General features: G+C 45.1%; 1 protein-coding gene across 9 annotated transcripts in view; it reads right to left on the bottom strand.

The window, feature by feature from the left end:
• map7d3 (MAP7 domain containing 3) overlaps positions 1–18402 on the bottom strand; it is a 274252-nt gene that overhangs the window by 42456 nt on the left and 213394 nt on the right. For all 9 annotated transcript variants that reach the window (XM_059976665.1, XM_059976667.1, XM_059976669.1 and 6 more), the window contains 2 exons: positions 10393–10573; positions 2970–3065 (listed from right to left, as the gene is read on the bottom strand). In XM_059976665.1, coding sequence (XP_059832648.1) covers positions 2970–3065; positions 10393–10573 — 277 coding nt within the window. The remainder of the gene's footprint in view (positions 1–2969; positions 3066–10392; positions 10574–18402) is intronic.

Genomic DNA, 18402 nt, shown 5'->3' on the forward strand with positions numbered 1-18402 from the left:
AGCTCTGGTCACCGAATTATAGGAAAGATATCAATAAATTAGAGAGAGTGCAGAGATGATTTACTAGGATGTTACCTGGGTTTCAGCACTTAAGTTACAGAGAAAGGTTGAACAAGTTAGGTCTCTATTCATTGGAGCATAGAAGGTTGAGGGGGGGATTTGATCGAGGTATTTAAAATTTTGAGAGGGATAGATAGAGTTGACGTGAATAGGCTGTTTCCATTGAGAGTAGGGGAGATTCAAATGAGAGGACATGATTTGAGAGTTAGGGGGCAGAAGTTTAAGGGAAACACGAGGGGGTATTTCTTTACTCAGAGAGTGATAGCTGTGTGGAATGAGCTTCCTGTAGAAGTAGTAGAGGTCAGTTCAGTTGTGTCATTTAAGGTAAAATTGGATAGGTATATGGACAGGAAAGGAGTGGAGGGTTATGGGCTGAGTGCGGGTAGGTGGGACTAGGTGAGATTAAGAGTTTGGCACGGACTAGGAGGGCCGAGATTTCCGTGCTGTGATTGTTATATGGTTATATGGTTATAACTAGGATCAAAGCTGCTCTGATTCCAGATTTGAGTCTAGAATTAGAATCAGGATCAGGTTTATCATCACTGACATGTGTTGTGAAGACTTAGCAGCAGCAGTTCAATGCAATACATAATATAGAAGAGGGAAAAAATAATAATATGTAAATCTATTATGGTATACAGTTATCAAATTGATTAAAAATCATGCAAAAAAGAAATAACATATATTAAAAATCTGAGGTAGTATTCATGGGTTCAATGTCCATTTAGGTATCGGAAAGAAGGGAAGAAACTGTCCCTGAATTGCTGAGTGTGTGCCTTCAGGTTTCTGTACCTCCTACCTTATGGTAACAATGAGAAAAGGGCATGCCCTGGGTGCTGGGGGTCCTTAATAATGGATACTGCCTTTCTAAGACCACTCTTTGAAGATGTCCTGGGTATATTCCCGATGTTGGGGAAGTCCAAAATGAGGGGGTCACAGTTTAAGGATAAAGGGGAAGCCTTTTAGGACCGAGATGAGGAGAAACTTCTTCACACAGAGAGTAGTGAAACTGGAATTCTCTGCCATAGGAAACAATTGAGGCCAGTTCATTGGCTATATTTAAGAGAGAGTTAGATATGGCCCTTGTGGCTAACGGGATCAGGGTTACGGAGAGAAAGCAGGTACAAGGTTCTGAGTTGGCAGGAATAATCCAAATACAACATACAGGGTAAATGGTAGGGCATTGAGGAATGCAGAGGAACAGAGAGATCTAGGAATAACAGTGCATAGTTCCCTGAAGGTGGAGTCGCATGTACTGAATGGCGGTGCAGGCTCGAAGGGCCAAATGGCCTACTCCTGCACCTATTTTCTATGTTTCTATATGAATATTCTCTCATGTTGGGAAGCACAAGGAAAGGTTTATAACTTCAGCACAGACACCTGGTGAAAGCAGAGGGATAATTCACCTGCATGCACACATATCACCTCAGACCAGTCAGACACGGGTCTCATGAGCTACAGAAGAGCCACAGATCAGTGTTGTGATGTAGCCAGAGTGGACCAAATTCAAACCAAGTAATTGCTGAACAGATGACTTGAAAGCTTGCAGCCCCTTGTAGGCAGGTTTAGGCATACACCTCATCTTCCCTCTGCAGGTCTTCAGTGTGGTAGGCCTGTCTGCTTTTAGTGAGGTATCAGCCAGAAATCAGTTAGTCTGATTACAATCTCATGTGATGTCACCTGGGAGTTGATCCTGATTCAGAGACCTCTTGTGTAAGGACTGATGTGTCTGGAGAGCTGCTGTAAGTGGGCAGTGCAAGGACAGAGAGATGCAGCTGTCCATTCAGTAAAGCACTGGCCACAAGCTCAGCAAGTCTCACCCTGCAGATTGCCCATTAACCTGTACAGAAAGCCCAACCAGGTCTACCAGAGAAATTAGTAGCCCAGAAAAAGCAAGTAAACACTTTTACCCGATATACATTAATTTAAATATTTAATTACTTTAACGGTGCATGACTTTTTATGCTTTTTTAAAATGTTTATTTGAATGCAATTTCTAACTTGTGAAGATACTGATTATTTATAAAAGTCTAGACCTTCAAACTGGACTACTCCCTAGTGTGATGACATATGTCCCAGACTGCTATGGAAGATTGCCAAACCTTGATAGAGATAGAAGGCAAATGTGGTTCCATCATCCCAGGAGGCCAGCAGAAGACAGGCTGGTGAGCTGAACATCAGTGGGAGGGAACTTATTGGAAAAAGTTGAGAAACAGAATTAATGACACATTGTCAGCCTTGTTAGGGGGAACATCTACCTACTTGAATTTTTTGAAGAAGTAATAATGAATATTGATGAGGTCCCACAAGGGTGATGAGTCTATGGAATTTAGTAAATTGGCAACGTGGATCTAAATGTTAGATTTGTAATGGATGACAGTGGGAGATGGAGGAGGATTGTTTCTGTGATTGGTCTGTTATTGTCACTAAGCGTCACTTCCCAAATTGTTTCTCACGTTTCAAACTTTTGACTTGCTCTCTGATATAGCACCCTCTTCCCTGAATTCTATGGTCAGAGGATCAAGCCCCACACTGTGTGGAAGAGAGCAATGATGTGGCCCTGAACACCTGACTGCCGTTAGGAGGGGTGGGGGTAACAGAAGCTCACTTCCTGTCTCTGCTAGAGGACACTGAAGGCAGAGCTCAGTAACACCCAAGGACCAGCTCTAGGGAACATCATCAGACACATGTACAGTATGGCTTTTCTGCATGTGGTAAGATCAGACCATCTGAGTACCTCCAGCATTTTGTGCGTTCATCCGTAGTACTTTGTATTTTCCACATTTTATCATTCTCCATCCTTCATTTATAACTGGATGTTAGCCTGTCTGTCTGGCCTCCCAGCTTAGGCTCTGTTGAGTTCTGCAACCGGCCCTTGCCCTGCAAAGATAGAGCCCGCCCAGACCCACCTTCCTCCGGGCGAGCCGTTCTTGCTCGTTCTGTTGCATGATTCGCTCCCGTTCCTGTCTCTGCCGCTCCGCCTCTCTTGCTTCTGCTTCTTCTCTCTGAAATGTAGCCGTTAAGATGTCACAGCCGCAACTCTGAGATCACAACACACATGCTTTAATACATCTTTGATTGTGTTGGTCAATGTCACAACCGGTGCATTTCACAGTATGTTTTCTATTGCTCTTCTTGAGAAGGCAGGTGCATGGCGTTGAGTGGGATCTGGTATCAGCCAAGATGGAATGGTGGAGCAATCTTGATGGGCTGAATGGCCTAATTCTGTTCCTTTGTCTTATGGTCTCTTCTAAGAGATGTGACTATATTTATATTCTATTAATTCAATGGGTAATCTTGGAATTAAAAAGTGGATAGTTTCAAATTCTGTACTTAATACCATACCTGCTGAAATCTGAACTTCAGTGTATTTGTGTTACAACAGTTTGCAATATTCTATAAACCTTGGGAAAAATTAAAAATTAGCTTTATTTGTCACACGTACATCAAAACATGCAGTGAAATGTTTGCATCAACTACCAACACAGTCTGAGGATTGTACAGGGGGTAGCCTGCAAGTGCCGCCATGTTTCTTCAGATATATAAAGTATAAAAGAGAGGTGACAGCAGGTATTGGACCACCGGAAAACAATGCTGGAGAGGAAGGAACGGGGCTCAAGGAAATGGCACATGAACTGAATATGTATTTTACATCAATATTCACTGTGGAAGTCACAAGCAGTATGCCAGAAGTTTGAGAGTGTCAGGGGGCAGAAGCGAGTGAAGTTGCCATTACTAGGGAGAAGGTGCTTGGAGAAAAAAGAAGACAGCTTTATAGAGTGGGCGACAGAGCAGAGGAGTCAGAGTAGAGGGGCTTTGGCTAACGGGACTTTGCCGATAACAGACCGAGACAAGGTAAGTTACTTGTGAAGAATAGGAAGTATTTCTGTAAAGCTGGTTTTCTGTGCTGCGTGTCAGATATGGGAAGTCCTGGAGACTCCCAGCATCCCAGACAGCAACATCTGCGCCAGGTGTGTCGAGCTGCAGCTCCTTAGGGACTGGGTTAGGGAACTGGAGATGCAGCTCGATGACCTTCATCTGGTCAGGGAAAGTGAGGAGGTGATAGAGAGGAGCTAGGGCAAGGAGTCACATCAGGACCTTGGGAGACAGATAAGTGGGTAACAGGAGAGGGAAGGGCAAGAGTAAGATACTAGAGAATACCCCTGTAGCTGCCCCCCCTTAACAATTAGTACTCCTGTTTGAGTACCATTGTGGGGAATGACCTACCTGGGGCAGGCAACACTGGCCTTGCCTCTGGCACAGAGTCTGGCCCTGTGGCTCAGAAGGGTAGGGAAAGGATGGTAGCAGTGATAGGGGACTCTTTAGTTAGGGGATCAGACAGGCAATTCTGTGGATGCAGGAAAGAAACACGGATGGTAGTTTGCGTCCCAGGTGCCAGGGTCTGGAATGTTTCTGATTGTGTCCACGATATCCTGAAGTGGGAAGGAGAGCAGCCAGAGGTTGTGGTACATCTTAGTACCAACGACATAGGTAGGAAAAGGGAGGAGGTCCTGAAAACAGACTACAGGGAATTAGGAAGGAAGTTGAGAATCAGGACCTCAAAGGTAGTAATCTCAGGATTACTGCCTGTGCCATGCGACAGTGAGTATAGGAATAGAATGAGGTGGAGGATAAATGCGTGTCTGAGGGATTGGAGCATGAAGCAGGGATTCAGATTTCTGGATCATTAGGACCTCTTTTGGGGCAGAAGTAACCTGTACAAAAAGGACGGGTTGCACTTGAATCCCAGGGAGATCAATATCCAGGCTGGGAGAGTTTAAACTAGAATTGCTGAGGGGTGGGAACCAAACTGAAGAGATGGAAAGAGGGGCGGTTGGCTCACAAATACAGAAAGCTTGTAGACAGTGCGAGAGAAGGATAGGCAGGTGATAGAGAAGGTACGCGCTCAGACCGATGGTTTGAGATGTGATATTTTAATGCAAGGAGTATCATGAACAAAGCGGATGAGCTCCCAGCGTGGATCAGTACTTGGAGCTTTGATGTTGTGGCCATTACAGAGACTTGGATGGCTCAGGACAGTAAACACAAAGTACACTGCAGATGCTATGGTCAAATCAACATGTACAAACAAGCTGGAGGAACTCAGCACGTTGGGCAGCATCAGTGGAAATGAGCAGTCAACGTTTTGGGCTGAGACCCTTCGTCAGGACTGAAGGAGGAGGGGGCAGGGGCCCTAAAAAGGTGGGGGGAGGGTGGGAAAGAAAAGGCTGGTAGGTACCAGGTGAAAAACCAGTCAGAGGAAAGATCAAGGGGTGGGGGAGGGGAAAGGCAGGAGGCTGAAGGCCTCAAAGCCCTCTGCTATTTTCTTGACAATAGACCTCACCAGTTCCCCACCACCACCACACTCCTCTGGTTGGTGGAACTGGCACTCAAACACTTAATAACTTCTCTTTTGGCTCTTCCCACTTTCTTCAGACCAAGGGTGTAGCTATGGGCACTCATATGGGCCCCAGCTATGCCTGCCTCTTCATGGGTTACATGGAACAGTCTATGCTCCAAATCTATACTGGTACTGCTCCCCAACTTCTCCTTTGCGACATTGATGACTACATTGGCGCTGCTTCCTGCACCCATGCTGAGCTCATCAATTTCATTGACTTTGCCTCTAACTTTCACCCAGCCCTCAAATTCACTTGGTCCATCTCGGACACTTCTCTCCCATTTCTCGATCTCTCGGTCTCCATCTCTGGAGAAAGACTGTCCACTGACATCTTCTATAAACCCAATGACTCTCATAACTTCCTCGACTATACCTCTTCCCACCCTGCCAAATGTAAAAATGCTATTCCCTATTCCCAGTTCCTCCGTCTCTGCCGCATCTGCTCCCAGGATGAGGCTTTCCATTCCAGGTGTCCTCTTTCTTTAAGAATTGTGGTTTCCCTTCTGCCGTCATCAATGATGCCCTCACCCGCATCTCCTCCATTTCCCACACTTCGGCCTTCACCCCATCCTCCCATCACCACAACAGGGACTGTGTTCCCCTTGTCCACACCTATCAACCCATTAGCCTCCGGATCCAGCATATTATCCTCTGCAACTTCTGCCACCTTCAACGGGACCCCACCACTAAGCACATCTTTCCCTTCCTACCCCTCTCCACTTTTCACAGGGATCGTTCCCTCCGTGACTGCCTGGTTCACACGTCCCTCCCCATAGATCTCCCACCTGGTACTTATCCCTGCAAGTGTAAGTGCTACACCTGTCCCTACACCTCCTCTTTTACCACCATTCAGGGCCCCAAACAGTCCTTCCAGGTGAGGCAACACTTCACTTATAAGTCTGTTGGGGACATCTATTGCATCTGGTGCTCTTAGTGCGGCCTCCTTACATCGGTGAGACCCGACGCAGATTGGGGGACCGCTTTGTCGAGCACCTCCGCTCTATCCGCCACAACAGACAGGATCTCCCGGTTGCCACTCACTTCAACTCTGCTTCACATTCCCATTCGGATATGTCCATACATGGCCTCCTCTACTGCCATGATGAGGCCAAACTCAGTTGGAGGAGCAACACCTCATATACCGTCTGGGTAGTCTCCAGCCCCTTGGCATGAACATCGAATTCTCCAACTTCCGGTAATTCCCTCCCTCTCCTTTCCCCCATCCCAGTTCTACTCTGCCTCCTCTTCCAGCTGCCTATCACTTCTCTCATGATTCTGCCTTCTTCTACTACACATAGTGCTTTCCCCTTACATTCCTTCTTCACCTTTCCTGATATCCCCTCCCCCACCCCTTGATCTTTTTCTCTGATTGGTTTTTCACCTGGCACCTACCAGCCTTCTCCTTCCCACCCTCCCCCCACCATCTTCAGTCCTGACAAAGAGTCTCAGCCCGAAACGTTGACTGCTCGTTTCCACTGATGCTGCCCGACCTGCTGTGTTCCTCCAGCTTGTTTGTACATGTTGATCAGGGGCAGGAATGTTTACTTAGTGCTAGGCTATAGTTGTTTCAGAAAGGACAGGGAGGGAGTCAAAAGATGTGAGGGCGTGGCATCGCTGATCAGAGATAGTGTCACAGCTGCAGAAAAGGAGGAAGTCATGGCGGGATTGTCCACTGAGTCTCTGTAGGTGGAAGTTAGAAACAGGAAGAGGTCAATAACTGGGTGTTTTTTATAGACCACCCAATAGTAAAAAGGACATCGAGGAGCAGATAGGGAGACAGATTCTGGAAAGATGCAATAATAAGAGGGTTGTTGTGGTGGGAGACTTTAATTTTTCCAATATTGATTGGCATCTCCCTAGAGCAAGGGGTTTAGATGGGGTAGAGTTTGTTAGGTATGTTCAGGAAGGTTTCTTGATACAATATGTAGATAAGCCTACAACAGGAGAGGCTGCAGTGGTGCTGGTATGGGGAAATGAACCTGGTCATGTGTCAGGTCTCCCAGTGGGAGAGCATTTTGGAGATAGTGATCACAACTCTATCTCCTTTACCATGGCATTGGAGAGGGTTAGGAACAGACAAGTTAGGAAAGCATTTAAGTGGAGTAAGGGGAAACATGAAGCTATCAGGCAGGAACTTGGAAGCATGAATGGGTACAGATGTTCTCAGGGAAATGTGCGGCAGAAATGTGGCAAATGTTCAGGGGATATTTGCGTGGCGTTCTGCTTTGGTACATTCCAACAAGACGGAAAGGATGGTAGGGTACAAGAACTGTAGTGTACAAAGGCTGTTGAAAATTTAGTCAAGAAGAAAAAAGCTTACAAAAGGTTCAGAGAGCTAGGTAATGTTAGAGATCTAGAAGATTATAAGGCTAATAGGAAGGAGCTTAAGAAGGAAATTAGGAGAGCCAGAAGGGGCCATGAAAATGCCTTGGTGGGCAGGATTAAGGAAAACCCCAAGGCATTCAATAACTATGGGAAGACCAAGAGGATAAGAAGTGAGAGAATAGTGTGACAGTAGAAAAGTGTGTATGGAACTGGAGGAGTTAGTGGAGGTACTTAATGAACACTTTACTTCAGTATTCACTACAGAAAAGGACCTTGGGCGATTGTAGGGATGACACAGCAGACTGAAAAGCTTGAGCACATAGACATTAAGAAAGAGGATGTGCTGGAGTTTATGAAAAGCATCAAGTTGGATAAGTAATCCAGGACTGGATGAGATATACCCCAGGCTACTGTGGGAGGTGAGGGACGAGCGAATGACGAGATTGCTGAGCCTCTGGCAATGATCTTTGAATCATCAATGGGGACAGGAGGGGTTCCGGAGGATTGGTTGGTTGCAGATGTTGTTCCCTTATTCAAGGAAGGAAGTAGAGATAGCCCAGGAAATTACGGACCAGTGAGTCTTACTTCAGTGGTTGGTAAGTTGATGGAGAAGATCCTGAGAGGCAGGATTTATGAACATTTGGAGAGGCATGATTAGGAATAGTCAGCATGGCTTTGTGAAAGGCAGGTTGTGCTTACGAGCCTGATTGAATTTTTTGAGGATGTGACTAAACACATTGATAAAGGAAGAGCAGTAGATGTAGTGTATGTGGATTTCAGCAAGGCATTTGACAAGGTACCCCATGCAAGGCTTACTGAGAAAGTAAGGAGGCATGGGATCCAAGGAGACCTTGCTTTGTAGATCCAGAACTGGCCTGCCGACAGAAGGCAAAGAGTGGTTGTAGACGGGTCATATTCTGCATGGAGGTTGGTGACCAGTGGTGTGCCTAAGGGACCTGTTCTGGGACCCCTAAATGACCTGGACGATGAAGTGGAGGGATGGGTTAGTAAATTTTCTGATGACACAAAGGTTGGGGATGTCGTGGATAGTGAGGGGAATTATCAGAGGTTACAGCGGGACATCAATAGGATGTGGCAGATGGAGTTCAACCTAGATAAGTGTGAGGTGGCTCATTTTGGTAGGTCAAATATGATGGCAGAATGTAGTATTAATGGTAAGACTCTTGGCAGTGCAGAGGATCAGAGGGATCTTGCAGTCCGTGTCCATGGGACACCTAAAGCTGCTGTGCAGGTTGACTATGTGGTTAAGAAGGGATATGATGACTTCAATTTGGGTGCTTTCTCAATTATCCTTTTTGTATTATACTATTATTGCATGTTTATTTTTGCTCTGTATTAATTTTCTTCATTGTGGTTTGGGTTTTTTTTTAATCTGTAGTGATGTAGAAAATGCATTATAAAAAACAAAAAAAAAAGGGATATGGTGCATTGGCCTTCATCAACTGTGGGATTGAGTTCAAGAGCTGAGAGGTAACGTTACAGTTGAATAGGACCTTGGACAGACCTCACTTGGAGTACTGTGCTCAGTTCTGGTTCAGGCAGTATGTGCAAACTATAGAAAGGGTGCAGGAGATTTACAAGGATGCTGCCTGGATTGGGGAGCATGCCCTATGAGAATAGGTGAGTGAACTTGGCCTTTTCTCCTTGGAGCAACAGAGGATGAAAGGTGACCTGATAGAGGTGAGAGGCACTGACCGTGTGAATAGCCAGAGGCTTTTTCCCAGGGCTGAAATGGCTACCAAGAGAGGGCTCAGTTTTAAGGTGCTTGGAAGTAGGTACAGAGGGGACTTTTTTTTTATACGCAGAGTGGTGAGTGTGTGGAATGGGCTGCCGGCAGCTGTGGTGGAGGTGGTATGGATCTTTTAAGAGGCTCCTGGAGGTGCATGGAGCTTAGGGCTATGGGTATCCCTAAGTAATTTCTAAAGTAAGTACATGTTCGGCACAGCATTTTGGGCCGAAGGGCCTGTATTCTGCTGTAGGTTTTTTATGTTTCCCGACTCTTTACTTCATCCCTCTCCCTTCTGGTTTCAGCAATCACCTTTTGTTTCTCTCTCCCCTCCCCCACCTTTAATTTCTACTCATCTTTTTTTCTCCAGTCCCGTGGAAGGGTCTTGACCAGATACTTTTTTCACAGATGCTGCCTGGCCTGTTGAGTTCCTCCAGCATTTTGTGTTTGCTGTTCGTTTTTCCAAAATCTGCAGATTTTCTTGCTTGACCAAATCTATCCTGCCAGTTTCTCAGACCTTCATATATACAGGCTGCAAAGAGTTAAATGTGTGAAACCTGTGGAGGACCTGTATTACATTCTGCAGAGCAGGAAGCACGTTGCTTTTGCTCTGCTCAGCTGAATTGTTCTATAAACTGACTGGTTAATTAGTTGCTTTCTTAAAAGGACATACAACTGGCTGTTAACTGTAACATTTCTTGAATGAAAGATGATGGAAACAACGATCAAGTATTGTACAAGTTATAGTGTATACATCAAATGCAGTCATATATTTAAGGAACAAGGCACTCATTTTTACACGTATTTTGTTAACATCGAAATTTTAAGTATTTTCTCACAAATGTAACTCAACTCTGACCTGAAGCCTCAGATCTGCAAGGCGTTCCTGTTCCTCATGTTCCCTGCAGAGTCTTTCCTCTTCAGCTTCTCTCTGATTCTCCCCTTCTGCAAGTTTCCTTTCTTCTCTCTGCAGTCGAGCTGCCTCTTCTTTGCAAAGCTTCTCTTCAGCTGCCTTCTTCTTTAGCTCTTCTTTCCTGAGCCTCAAAAAAAAATTCAAATCTCAGCCATGGGTTCCAGCCCCACAGGTTCCCATGTCTCAAATGCAAATCTGTAATATCTAGTGGGTGGCATGGTAGCATACAGGTTAGTTTAACTCTTTACAACAGGGATTCCCAACCAGTTTTTATGGCATGGACCAATACCATTAATCAAGGGGCCCGTGGATCCCAAGTTGGGAACCCCTGCTTTACAGCATTAAGACCATAAGACAAAGGAGCAAAATTAGGCAATTCAGGCAAGTGAATCTGCTCCACCATTCCATCATGCTGATCCTGGACCTCACTCAACCACATACACCTGCCTTCTCGCCATTTCCTTTGATGGCCTGACCGACCTGGACACTAGACACAGTACAGGCCCTTTGGCCCTTGATGTTGTGCTGACCCTTAATTACGTTCCTTAAAAAGAGTACTAAATGCACACTACCCCGTAATCCTCCATTTTTCTTTCATCCATGTGCCTGTCCAAGAGGCTTTTAAATACCCCTAATGTTTTAGCCTCCACCTCCATCCCTGGCAAGTCATTGCAGGTACCCACAACCCTCTGTGTAAAAAACTTACCCCTGATGTCTCCCCTAAACTTCCCTCCCTTAACTTTGTACATATTGTGACGAGATCTGAAGATTTATTAAATATGGACTGTTCCTTTAAAAAGAAAGAGAGAGGGAGCAGGCAGCGTGTGTGCTAGTTCAGCGACAGAGAGGGAGCAACGAAAGCCTGTGAGTTGCCTTAGAAATGGCAAGGTGGAGCTATACGATGGACAGCTGGTGTTCAGCACTTGTGGAATATATACAAGGTCAACTGGCTTTGTAATCAGACACACCAGATGCACCAGAGACAAGGAAAACACTGACATTGGTTGAGCTTTATGTGCCCACTACAAAGGTGGGGTTTTTGTTCACAGTGTGGACAAAGGGGTGACTGGTGGGAAGCTATTGGTGTGTTTAACCCTTGCCTGGGTTGATAGCTTACCGTGGAAAACCGGCATTCTTGTTTGTGTGGTCACAGTCGGTGACTTTAATAAGTTTCGGGAGTAAGAGGACGATGTGGAAGATTCGACGGTATCGGCAGTGGGAAGACAAATCATCTCTCTCTCTCTCTCTCGCTTCAAACTACTCAATTCAAATTCCAGAACTGAACTGACTTCTTACCTATACCATCGTAAGACTGTATCATTTTATCACCTGAGCTGGGAGAAGCTTGGGAACTTTATCTACTCACTTATATATGCATATCCTCTGCTAACCTGTTTGTCTTCTCTTGCTTTTTTTATTAACCAAAATATACTTTATTCAAAAATAAAATTATATACAATAACCATTCAAAGACTTCAATTCTTTACAGTTAGTACCATTACTGTCTTTACATTTTCAAAGTTCAAAAGTTTTGCCACCCACGTGGCACTTTGTTCTTTCATATTTACATTCGGGGGTATACTCCCAACCCTCCTATGCCTCAACTCCCACGGGAGAAGAACCTTAGACTGTGGTCCTTCCCCACCAGGCCCTTGCGGTGGCTGCACCGAGCTTGAGTGTGTCCCTCAGCACGTACTCCTGCAGCCGAGAATGTGCCAATCGGCAGCATTCCCCCACGGACATCTCCGTGTGCTGGTAGACCATCAAGTTTCCGGCTGACCAAAGAGCGTCTTTGACCGAGTTGATGACCTGCCAGCAGCACCGGATGTTGGTCTCGGTGTGCGTCCCCAGGAACAGCCTGTAGATCAGAGAGTCCTCTGTTACGCAGCTGCTGGGGATGAACCTCGACACTGTCCTTCCCATCCTCCTCCACACCTTCTTGGTGAACCCACAGTGTGCGAAGAGTTGGGTCACCGACTCCTCCTCACTGCAGTCCTCCCGTGGGCAGAGGGGTGTGGGGACGACGTTCCGGGCGTACAGGAGGGATCTGACTGGGAGGGCCCCTCTCACTGCCAGCCAAGTGAGGTCTTGGTGCCTGTTAGTGAGGTCTGGCGATGAGGCATTTTGCCAGATGAACTGGACTGTCTGCTCAGGGAACCACCCCACTGTGTCCATCACGTCTTTCTCCTGCAGTGCCTGCAGGACCTTATGTGCCGACCACTGAAAGTAAGGCGTGGCGTGGACAGTATTGTTTTATATTACTTTATCATGTAGTTACTAATAAAATACTGTTTATAACGGACGACTCAGACTCCAGGTGTGTCCATTTCTGCTGGTCCTTTCTAACCCGTTACAGAGTACGTAACAATATGCCCTCTGGTATTTGCTATTCGTGCCTTGGGAAACAGGTACTGGCTATCCACTCTATCATAATCTTGTAAACCTCTATCAAGTCCCCTCTCATCCTTCTACGCTCCAAAGAGAAAAGTCCCAGCTCTGCTAACCTTGCCTCATAAGACTTGTTTTCCAATCCAGGCAACATCCTGGTAAATCTCGTCTGCATCCTCTTTCATAGCTTCTACATCCTTCCTAAAATGAGGTGACCAGAACTGAACACATCTTGAAAAGAACAGAACTGATCAGGAAATGATAAACTTCAGCCTTAAATATACACACAGACTTGGCCCCCACTCATCTGTGGCAGAGCATTCTAACGACTTACTATTCTTCTGGCTAAAAAAAAAAATTCCTCCTTACCTCTGTTCTAAAGGGTCATTTCTCAATAATTTATAATAACTAGAACAGTCAATGTAATATAGAGTATACTCAAATCAGTGTGAATTCATCAGTCTGATGGCCTGGTGGAAGAAGCTATCCTGGAGCCTGTTGGTCCTGGCTTTTATGCTGCGGTACCACTTCCTGGATGGTAGCAGCTAGAATAGATTGTGGTTGGGATGGTTTGGGTCCCTAACGATCCTAAAGGCCCTTTTTACACATTGTTCTTGTAAACCTCCTGAATCATGAGAAGTTCACAACTACTGATGCGCTGGGCTGTCTGCACCACTCTCTGCAAAATCCTGTGATTAAGGGAGGTATAGCTCCCATACCAGGCAGTGATGCAGCCAGTCAGGATGCTCTCAGTTGTGCCCCTGTAAAAAGTTCTTAGGAATTGTGGGCCCATACCAAACTTAGTCAACCGTCTGAGGTGAAAGAGGTCCAGTTGTGCCTTTTTCACCACACAGCTGGTGTGCACAGACCACGTAAGGTCCTCGGATGTGGATCCTGAGGAACTTGAAGCTGTTTACCCTCTCAACCCCAGATCCACTGATGTCAAGAGGGATTAGCCCGTCCCCATTCCTCCTGTAATCCTTTGATTTTGTGACACTGAGAGAGAGGTTGTTTTCTTGACACCTTTGTGTCAGAGAGATGACTTCTTCCCTGTAGGCCACCTCGTTATTGTTTGAGATAGGGCCAATCAATGTAGTGTCTCCAGCAAATTTAATTAGCAGATTGTAGCTGTGGGGGACGATACAGTCATGGGTATACAGGGAGTAAAGGAGGGGACTCAGTACGCAGCCCTGAGGGGCTATTGTATTGAGAGTCAGAGGGTTGAAGGTGAGGGGCCCACTCTTACAACCTGCTGGCAACCCTCTAGTTCTGGATACCCCACCATAGGAAACATCCTTTTGACACCCACCTTATCTAGTCCATTCAACATTCGGTAGGTTTCAATGAGATCCCCCGACATTCTTCTAAATTCCAGTGAGCATAGACCCAAAACTGCCAAATGCTCCTCATATGTTAAGTCCTTCATTCCCAGAATTGTTCCTGTGAACCTCCTTTGGACTCTCTCCAATGACAACATGTCCTTTCTGAGATATGGGGCTCAAAACTGTTGACAATACTCCAAGTGCAGCATGACTAGTGTCTCATAAAGGCTCAGCATTATCTCCTTGCTTTTATATTCTATTCCCCTTGAAATTAATGCAAACATTGCATTTGCAATGAACTGAAGGAAATTTATATTAGGCAAGAAACAGTGCTGAAACTTTTGAGTCTGAAGGCTGATAAGTCCCCGGGACCTGATGGTCTGCATCCCAGGGTACTTAAGGAGGTGGCTTTAGAAATCGTGGACGCATTGGTAATCATTTTCCAATGTTCTCTAGATTCAGGATCAGCTCTTGCGGATTGGAGGGTGGCTAATGTTGTCCCACTTTTCAAGAAAGGAGGAAGAGAGAAAACAAGGAATTATAGATCGGTTAGCATGATGTCAGTAGTGGGAAAGATGCTGGAGTCAATTATAAAGGAGGAAATTATGACACATTTGGATAGCAGTAGAAGGATCAGTCCGAGTCAGCATGGATTTACGAAGGGAAAATCATGCTTGACTAATCTTCTGGAGTTTTTTGAGAATGTCACTATGAAAATGGACAAGGGAGAGCCAGTGGATGTAGTGTACCTGGACTTTCAAAAAGCTTTTGATAAAGTCCCACATAGGAGATTAGTGGGCAAAATTAGGGCACATGGTATTGGGGGCAGAGCACTGACATGGATTGAAAATTGGCTGGCTGACAGGAAACAAAGAGTAGCGATTAACGGGTCCCTTTCGGAATGGCAAGCTGTGACCAGTGGGGTACCGCAAGGTTTGGTGCTGGGACCGCAGCTGTTTACAATATACATTAATGATTTAGATGAAGGGATTAAAAGTAACATTAGGAAATTTGCTGATGACACAAAGCTGGATGGCAGTGTGAAATGTCAGGAGGATGTTATGAGAATGCAGGGTGACTTGGACAGGCTAGGTGAGTGGGCGAATGTATGGCAGATGCAGTTTAATGTGGATAACTGTGAGGTTATCCACTTTGGTGGCAAGAACAAGAAGGCAGATTACTATCTAAATGAAGTCAAGTTAGGAAAAGGGGAAGTACAATGAGATCTAGGTGTTCTTGTACATCAGTCAATGAAAGCAAGCATGCAGGTACAGCAGGCAGTGAAGAAAGCTAATGGCATGCTGGCTTTTATAACAAAAGTAATTGAGTATAGGAGTAAAGAGGTCCTTCTGCAGCTGTACAGGGCCCTGGTGAGACCCCACCTGGAGTATTGTGTGCAGTTTTGGTCTCCAAATTTGAGGAAGGACATTCTTGCTATTGAGGGAGTGCAGCATAGGTTCACAAGGTTAATTCCCGGAACGGCAGGACTGTCATATGTCGAAAGATTGGAGCGACTGGGCTTGTATACACTGGAATTTAAAAGGATGAGAGGGGATCTGATTGAAACATATAAGATTATTAAGGGATTGGACATGCTGGAGGCAGGAAGCACGTTCCCGCTGATGGGTGAGTCCAGAACTACAGGCCACAGTTTAAGAATAAGGGGTAGGCCATTTAGAACAGAGATGCAGAAAAACTTTTTCACCTAGAGAGTGGTGGATATGTGGAATGCTCTGCCCCAGAAGGCAGTGGAAGCCAAGTCTCTGGATGCTTTCAAGAGAGAATTAGATAGAGCTCTTATAGACAGCAGGGTCAAGGGATATGGGGAGAGGGCAGGAATGGGGTATTGATTGTGTATGATCAGCCATAATCACAGAGAATGGCGGGGCTGGCTAGAAGGGCCGAATGGCCTACTCTTGCACCTACTGTCTATTGTCTATTATTGCAATTACCACAGACGTAACCTGTAAATTAACCTTCTGGGAGTCCTGCACAAGCACTCCTAAGTCCCTCTGCACTGCTGATGTTTGAACTTTCTCTCCATATAGAACAATAATCTGTACTATTGCTCCTTTTACCAGAATGCTGACCATACATTTTCCAATACTGTATTCTGCCAAATTTTTGCACATTCTTCGAATATAAGTCCTGCTGCGATCAGCAGTGCCTACCCCTCCACCTATCTTTGTATCATCTGCAAACTTCAAAACAAAGCTATCAATCCCATTATTTAAATCACTGACACACAATGTGAAAAGTAGCTGTCCCAATACAGAACCCTGAGGAGAACCACTAGCCACCGGCAGCCAACCAGAAAAGGCTCCTTTTATTCCCACTCACTGTCTTTCCGGTATTCCACTATCCATGCCAGTATCTTTCCTGTAATTCCATGGGATTTTGTAAGATTCTAGATCAATTTATTATCAAAGAATGCATAAATTATACAGCCTTGAGATTTGTTTGCTCACAGGTAGCCACAAAGCAAGAAACCTAAAAGCATCAAATTAAAGAAAAAAAAATAAAAGACCAACACCCGATGCGCAAGAGAAAGAAAAAATATATACAAATCATGCAAACAAATGAAGTGAACACCACCATTTTGAACAAATTGAGTCCTCTGTTCTGAAACCGGAGCAGCCCAGAGTAAGCCCAAAGCCTCACTTATCAGTTCATCCTATTAGCAAGCACGGAGCACAGCAGCTGGTGCGGTCTTCGTAGCCTCAGCATCACGGAGATACCACCATGGATAATGAATGAAATCAGGGTTCAATTCCTGCCGCTGTCTGTAAGAAGCTTGTATGTTCTCCCTGTGATCACTTGGGTTTCCTCCCACATTCCAAAGAGGTACAGTTAAGGTTTGTGAGTTCTAAGCATGTTATATTGTCGCAGAAGCGTGGTAACTTTCATGGTTCTCCGAAAGCACGATCACAGGTAGACTGGATGGTGAAGAAGACTTTTGTCATTCGGGCCTTCATGAGTCAGGGCAGTGATTATAGGAGTTAGGATGTTATGTTGCAATTGTACAAGACATTGATCAGTCCCTCTGTTCTACAACTCTCTCCTGTACCCTACTGTTCTGTTCTCATTTGTCTTTCCAAAATGCAACACTTACCCAAATTAAATTCCATTTGCTATTCCTCAGTCCACTTAAACCCAACTGTCCCAAGGCCTCTCTGTAAATCTCAATAACCATTTTCACTGGTCTTCTCTATACTGGAGGATCCAAGCACAGATTTGGTGTCTACTTTACAGCAGTTTGCATTCTAAGGAAAGCCAATTCAGTCTGCCTCAAGTTCAATTAACCATACATGAATACAGTCAAATGAAACAGCATTCCTTCGGGGCCAAGGTGCAAAAAAGATAGTCATTTAAAAAAATAGCCGAAGTCCCTCATTGGCATGGCCTTTTGATTGATGCTGTATGGGATGTTGTCCTGGTCCAGCTAGCTTTCCCTGAGTGAACACTGGAGGACAGCACCGATTGAGAGGCCACTGAGACTGTGTGTGCCACCATTTTACTAAGATCACCCACAGATGCTGCTCCATTCCTGGACTTTTCCAGCATTACCCTTCCAGATTCTTCATTCTGTTTATACTTCAGAACAATTAGCTGCCACCAACAAACCTTTAGCATCCTCTCTCTGCTGACACTGATACGCATCATCCATTTGCTCTTGGTCTCCATGCTAGCACAAATATTCTTTGTTTATACTCTCTGCAACTTAAAGCATACCTGTTTCTAACTTACCTAGCTATTACAAAAGGTCAACACACACAAGATGCTAGGGAGATCAGAATTGGGTTAAATATCACTGGTATATGTTGTGAAATTTGTTGTTTTATGGCAGCAGTACATTGTATTACATAATAACTATAAACTATAATAAGTATACATAAAACATTAAATAAGTAGGGCAAAGAGAGAAAGAAAAAAGGGACAGTGGTAGTATTCATGGATTCATTGCCTATTCAGAAATCTGATGGCAGAGAGGAAGAAGCTGTTCCTGAAATGTTGAGTGTGCGCATTCAAGCTCCTGTACCTCCTCCTTGAGAAGAGGGCAAGATCTGGTGATGGGAGTCCTTAATGACAGACACTGCCTTTCTGAGGCATTGCTCCTTGAAGATATCTTGGATGCCACAGAGGCTAGTGCCCATGATGGAGCTGACTGAATTCACAAATTTCCACAGCTTTTTTTTGATCCTATGCAGTGGTTTCTCCATACCAGAAGGTGAGGCAACCATTTAAA

The sequence above is a fragment of the Hypanus sabinus genome, chromosome 8 (genome assembly GCF_030144855.1).
Source record: "Hypanus sabinus isolate sHypSab1 chromosome 8, sHypSab1.hap1, whole genome shotgun sequence".
Lineage (NCBI taxonomy): Eukaryota > Metazoa > Chordata > Chondrichthyes > Myliobatiformes > Dasyatidae > Hypanus > Hypanus sabinus.